Source organism: Sinocyclocheilus anshuiensis, unplaced genomic scaffold (assembly GCF_001515605.1).
Source record: "Sinocyclocheilus anshuiensis isolate Anshui unplaced genomic scaffold, SAMN03320099.WGS_v1.1 scaffold2232, whole genome shotgun sequence".
In the NCBI taxonomy this organism is placed as follows: domain Eukaryota; kingdom Metazoa; phylum Chordata; class Actinopteri; order Cypriniformes; family Cyprinidae; genus Sinocyclocheilus; species Sinocyclocheilus anshuiensis.
Genome location: NW_015547816.1, coordinates 266,622 through 273,634, shown reverse-complemented (window position 1 = coordinate 273,634; position 7,013 = coordinate 266,622). Strand labels below are relative to the sequence as shown.

Here is a 7,013-nt window from a genome sequence, read left to right as displayed (position 1 = left end):
ATGAAAAAAAATATAAAAAAAAAAAAAAAAATTTAAGCTTGCTGACCTCATACTTTTGAATGATAGTGTATTTTGAAACTCAAGTGTTTGTTCATGAAGATTAAATTAAAAAAAGTAATTTCTCCCATTCAACAACCAGTTTAGTTCGCAGTTGGTCTCACACGCTTCTATTCACCAACTCACAATTCCCTTAGAAGCAGATTCATACTTACACATATTTTCCTGCAGACACTCAGTCTCACAGCTTTGAAGGAAGATGTCCTGTCACACACACGCACACGCACGCCTGTGTGCATTCCACTGCACATCTGCTTGTCTGTCACTTTTATTAGTGTATTTGTTGGCCTGTTTCTATTGAGTTGGCTCAGAGCTACAAACACACACATGCTTGCCTCAGTACACACACATTTATTCATGAATTATTTATGTTACATTTATTTATTGTACTATAAATTACCGTAACAGGTATTATAGATGTATTTGGTAATGAATGATTACCATACTTCATATTTATATAGTGCTTCAAAGAGTACCACGATAGTAGTATAAGACTTTTTTTCAAGAATATTCATATCCGTAGCTCTCCAAAGGTCGGAAAACACCATATTGCTCAATTCTGTCTCATTTTTCTCTGGGAGTTTGAGTTCCTTTCCTGAAGCTGTCAAGCCTGGACCAACAGGTCATTTCTGGAAATGCCATGCAATGCTGAAAGCTGGAATAATCCGGGGCGGAATATAGTACATGTTGTGTTATCAGGAAGGGAATGCTGAGGAAAAAGAAATGTGGGAGTCGTGTTATTTCCTGGAATACAGTGGAGCGCTGCGGATCGTGTATACATCTGGGTGGGAATATGCTGGATGTTGAGAGCTCAGGGAAGCAAGAACCCAAAACACGTTTGGCATCCAGGGCTGCGGTGCCAGGATGTTCCTCCTCTCCATTTCAAGATCCTAAAATGGGGCTGAGGAGATCCTGGACTGTGTCAGAACGTGTCAGGACATCCTTTGATGTGTAAACAACTCCAGCGGGTCACTTCTGGCCATTCTCTTGCCGCTCCCATGCAGATTTAATCTTATTCTTCAAATGCCACATCATGTTGCCTCTTTTGATAATATTACTTATGCTCGTATGCTCACCAAGGCTGCATTTTTTATTAAAAAAAATACAGTAAAAACAGTAATATGACAATATTATTATTAGGGCTGTCAATTGATTACAATTTTTTATCTAATTAATCACATCCTTTTTCTGTGATTAATCGTGATTAATCGCACACTTCATGTTAAATTAAGCATAGACCATTTATCTTGTCTCAAATGTTTATTTTGTCTTCATTTGCTATATCCAGCAAAGTAAACCAAAAGATTGAAGGGTGATTCTCAAAAATCTGTATTTTCTGCAAGCTTTTTTCAAGATAAATTTAGATGTCTTTCCAAAAAAGGACACTTAGAAACTCCAAAAGGACACCAAAGAACCAAATGATATAAGGAGCCCATATAAGCACATATGAAAGAAAAAGAAATCTAATTTTATAGTATGTACAGTGCAACAGCAAAGAGCTTTTTTACATTTTAGAGAAGTCAAGTTGCGATACCGAACATGACCACATGGAGATGGCAAAAAAAGCCTAAACCAACCGCCTGCTGACTGCATATATCTACTACAGTACATCCGTTCAGTCTGTACTTCACACAGCGCGTGTGACATGTGAGGGCTCGCGCTATTCAGAGACAATCACAGAATATGACAGAGCTCGTGTTTTAAAGCGAAACACTGGAATGAATAATTCACTGAAAACACAACGCGAATCTCTGTTCTCTCTGCAATCTCTGATGTAATCAGCCTGGTTTCCTTTATATTAGCGCTGTTTTGGACGGATTATTTGAATGCATTCGCTTACTGGATCATTGGACTGAAAACTTTCCCGGAGTTTAGCGGCTTAAAATGATCTGATCGCAAGCAGAGAAGCAAAATTGGGTTAAAGGGTTAGAATAGAAATTGTGCTTCAGTAATTTTGCGTTAATTGCATTAAATTATTTTAACGCGTTAAGGATTGTAAAATTAATCGCATGCGTTAACGCGTTAACGATGACAGCCCTAATTATTATATTAGAAATATATTTAAAATAAATGTTGTATATAATGTTAATACTATGTGTATAATGAAGAAGTCTAATAAGAAGTCTCTCATGCTCACCAATGCCGCATTATTTTAATTAATAACACAGTGATAAAAACTGAATATTGTGAAATATTATTACAATGTAAACAGTTTTCTATTGAAAATAACCCTTAATACTTTAAAACCTGATTTATTCCAGTGATGCAAAGCATCATTACTCCAGTCTTCAGTGTCACATAATCCTTCAGAAATCATTCTAATATGCTGATTTGCTGCTCTAGAAACATTTCTGATTATTAGGCCTCTTTTGATTCTCATTTCTTATTCTGTTTCTCCGTTTCTTCCTCTTGCATAACACACCAGCTCAGAGGTACATATTGTTCTTCACCGGTTGAAGTCATTCATGAGTCATTTTCGCCGCTGCTGATTGGTCTGCTGTAGAAAGCCTTTTTGTTCGGTGACTTTTGTGTCAGAAAAACGTCACAATTCACAGGAATACAATAGTAAGTGTGCTTTGGGGCATCAAAAGGGCATGAGTCACAATTTCTGAAGCACTAGATCTTGTGAGTGCTGGAAACACAGCTATTTTTGGGAGTCTTTGTTGGAAATAAGTGCGAAAAAGTTGGGAAATACTGAAAACTCAATGGCTGAAGTGCTCTTTTAACTCCTCGGATGAGAAATCTGTCAAGCGCTCTGGTTTTACCTGGGCAGCGAGCCAGCATGATCCCAGATATGCACCGACATACTTGCACACGGCGGCTTTGTGATTTTCCTGTCTACTCTGTGTGAGGGTGAGGCAGTCCGTCCCATTGAGTCACTGCTTCCATGCAAATATTCTTAAAGCAGCATGCAAAAGTTATGGAAATCAGGCCGACTTTATATCACTGCGGAATGTGCTGTAAGGGAAACGCTGCTGGAGCATGTGCTGGCGCTGATACACACATCTCTCCCTCTCTCTCCATTCTGTATATTCACCTGCTTTCTTCTACTTTCTCCACCAATGGAAATGACTTGGCCTTTAAGCAGCATGAATTATTCAATCAAAATAATGTAGGGTGACCGGGGCTAGTCGTCACATGGGGAAGATATCACAATCTCAGTAACTATAATGGTATTTTGATAAATGTATTAATATTTTTTGCATTGTGGGACATTATTTTTATGATCATTTACAATGTGAACCCCAAATTTCTATTCTATTATTTATTCTATTATATGTGTATCTGTAGTACATCATTATGCTTTGCATTGATGACACAAAAGCATAAATACAAATAAAATGTAGTGAGAATTACATTAAATCGCAAGACACTTATATAAAAAAGTATACAAAACTAAAAAATAAAATGTTTTTTAGTTTTGTAGAAATACATAAATAAATAAAAATTTTTATAAAATAAAAATAATGTCACAATGCAAATAATGACAAGAAAGTGACAGTAAAGACATTTATAATATTACAAAAATTCTATTTCAGATAAATGCTGTTTTTTTTAAAGAATCATGAATAAAAGTATCACGATTTCCACAAAATATGTGTCAGCTCAACTGTTTTCAGTATTGATAATAATCAGAAATGTTTCTTGAGCAGCAAATAAGTATATCAGAATGATTTCTGGAGGATCATGTGACACTGAAGACTGGAGTAATGATGCTGAAAATTCAGCTTTGCATCACAGCAATAAATTAAATTTAAAATATATTTAAACCGAAAACAGTTATTTTAAATTGTAATAATATTTCACAATGTTTTTACTGTATTTTCGAATTATTATTTTTGAATGGCAGTGTAGTTTCATATTTTTGATTCTCCTATTTCTGAAGGTCTTACCTCATGTTAATCACTTGTAAATCATTCTAATAATAAATGTCCTTGTGTCTCTGTCCATCCAGAAGACTCTGTGTCGTCTCCCACGGGCCCCGCCCCCATGGACCTGCGTGTAGGTGAGCGTCTGGTGCGTCCGGGTTCGGACACGGCCTTCCTGTCCCCTCTGCACCCCCCTCTGCTGATCGGCCCCTTCAATCCACAGCACTGTTCCCAGTACAGCCACCAGCAGCTGCAGCGCATACAGGTACATGTGACACACATCATTCTGAAATATCACACTGATCTCATTAGGGCTGGACGATATGGCCAAAATTGATATCACGATATAGAGTGATAGAACTAGCGGTTTCTCCAGTAATGGCTGTAATCAAAGCAGCTCCGCTCACGAACGCTACTTTATCAGATCAAATGAAAATGCCATCGAAACTTTTCTGAAGACAGTCGGTTCCCTTCAGAGATACATTCATATAAAACACCCGCGCCGTGTTATGATTTTGAAACGTGCAGTGCTCATGTTTATTCAGCGAAGTCAAACGGCACAAATAAATCAATGTATGGGAAACTGGTAATGTATATCAAAATATCATAAATGTGTTTAAAAATCATATCACCGTTATTGAAAAAGATTATATCGCGATACATATTGATATTGAATTATTGTCCAGCCCTAGATCTCATACCTGTCATACCACTGCAATACAAAATGACGATCAGTCTGTGCAAGGAACTGAACATTATTTACAACATTAATACCTGTAATCCAGAGCCTCCTGCAAACGGGGAAGTCCGATTCTTTTCTGCTAACTGGTTACACCTGTATACAGTGGTGCATTAAATGTATCAAAAGCGACAGTAAAGACATTTATAATGTTACAAAAAAATGCAGTTTCATATAAATGCATGTCAAAAAAATTCTTAACGACCCCAAACTTTTGAACAGTAGTGTATGCAAGTACTGTCGAAGATGTTTATGTCTTTTTTATATGCATATGACAGTTAAAACAGAATGCAATGCTTTGTAAATGATGTCAATGATGTCTTGCACCTTTTCAGAAAACAGAAAATGATGAATGTCTATATAAATCATACCTGACATTATTTGTATGTAAATAGACATTTCATGAACAAATAGATTAACTACCCAAATTTGTTGCATGAGACCCAATATGCGTGTGTATTTACTTAATGCACTTAATGTACATGATAAGCCGATTATGACTGACGACTCCTCTTTTTGTAGCCTTATAATATGGAGCAGCATCTACGAGACCAGGAACTAGCGAAACTACAGCTACAGCAACTTAAAAACAAGGACAAGAGTCAACAGAGTGAGTGACACAATAACCCTTAAATAACTGCTGTTCAGAGACTTACTATGTACTTACTTAACAAATATGGAGTGAATGTCTAAAAGAATGTCAACGCCTAGTCACCAAACATATTATGCTAGATTAGTGTTACTTTGATTAGCGTGACAGAAATGGGATTCTGGTTTTCCCATTTTTTTTTTTTTGCCATTTCATGAATGAGATAACTTTCAAATGAAGCACTTGGATGATTGATCACTCAAATGTCACTAATATGCAACTTTAGCCCCAAGAAAGAGATTTGTCATTTTAGTTTGTCACACTTTTTCAACTAAGAAGAGTACAACCGGTGTAGTGCACAAGTAGGTTGTGTTGTGGAGGTTGAGAAAATGAAATGTGCTAAAGCGACTGAGATAAAGGGTTTTAAATTGTGCCAGTGCCCTCTTTAATAGTAGTTCAACTGAAACAGGGCCACGGCTGCCTCAGGAAATACAGTATCTCACAGAAGTGAGTACACCCCTCACATTTTTACAAATATTTTATTATATCTTTTCATGTGACAACACTGAAGAAATGACACTTTGCTACAATGTAAAGTAGTGAGTGTACAGCTTGTATAACAGTGTAAATTTGCTGTCCCCTCAAAATAACTCAACACACAGCCATTAATGTCTAAACCGCTTTTTGAGGGGACAGCAAATTTACAGTGTTATACAAGCTGTACACTCACTACTTTACATTGTAGCAAAGTGTCATTTCTTCAGTGTTGTCACATGAAAAGATATAATAAAATATTTACAAAAATGTGAGGGGTGTACTCACTTCTGTGAGATACTGTAGCTCTGAGAGTAAAAACAAAACTTTGTGGTTGAAAACATATGGGAGGAGTCTACACTGAACATGGGAACCCTGTTGTTCTATAAATGGTATTTACTGTCTCACAGACGCTAGTGGCCTGCCAGTTACAGCAATTACAGATCGTGCCATACTTTTTGTAGACATGCGTGAATGGATGGATGGTAATACCATAGTACTTTGATGTAGCTCATGGCACTGAATAACAGTTATCTACATGTATTCACCTGTTACTCCAAGTTACTTAAAGATTACCATGAAATCTCTATGATATATAACAAAAAAAAAACCCTTGGTGCCATGTCCAAAACATAGATAGATAGATAGATAGATAGATGGATAGATAGATAGATAGATAGATAGATAGATACTTTTACAATTAATTAATTTTACAATTACCAGACAATCATATAGGCCTATCTAAAAATATGAATTGACGGTTTTTACCGGACCAGGGTATCTGCAGGATATTTAAGCTCATATTTAAGACTTTTTAAGACCTGCACAAATAAAATAAAAATGACTGTAAAAAGCATGATTTAGAGTTCAGATACAGGTTTTCACAAAAACAAAATCTCATACAACAGCATTTCAGCCTTTAGACCATTTTTATGAAAAGTCAAGCATATAAATTGTCAATTTAAAACGTATGAATATTACTGTATTAATTGTTTAGATTTTTAGAAGGCACATTAACTTCTTTCTCATTTACAACTCCATGTGTTTGCTGCTAAATTGATTTGACCATAACCAGCAAGAAAGGCTTATTGGAAATGCAAATTCATTCTCTGCCACGAGGTGGTGCTTTAGGAGCGCTGAAATATTGCAGTTTCCTCGGTAACGGCTGTACACAAAGCAGCTCCGCGCTCATAAACGCTGCTTTATCAGGAATTATAGGTCAAAT

At 36.3% G+C, this 7,013-nt stretch overlaps 1 protein-coding gene across 6 annotated transcripts in view; it reads left to right on the top strand.

Moving 5' to 3' along the window:
• The window catches only part of hdac7a (histone deacetylase 7a), a 105,414-nt gene that overhangs the window by 48,773 nt on the left and 49,628 nt on the right, over positions 1-7,013 (top strand). For all 6 annotated transcript variants that reach the window (XM_016507610.1, XM_016507611.1, XM_016507609.1 and 3 more), the window contains 2 exons: positions 4,013-4,191; positions 5,188-5,275. In XM_016507610.1, the coding sequence (XP_016363096.1) occupies positions 4,013-4,191; positions 5,188-5,275 (267 nt within the window). The remainder of the gene's footprint in view (positions 1-4,012; positions 4,192-5,187; positions 5,276-7,013) is intronic.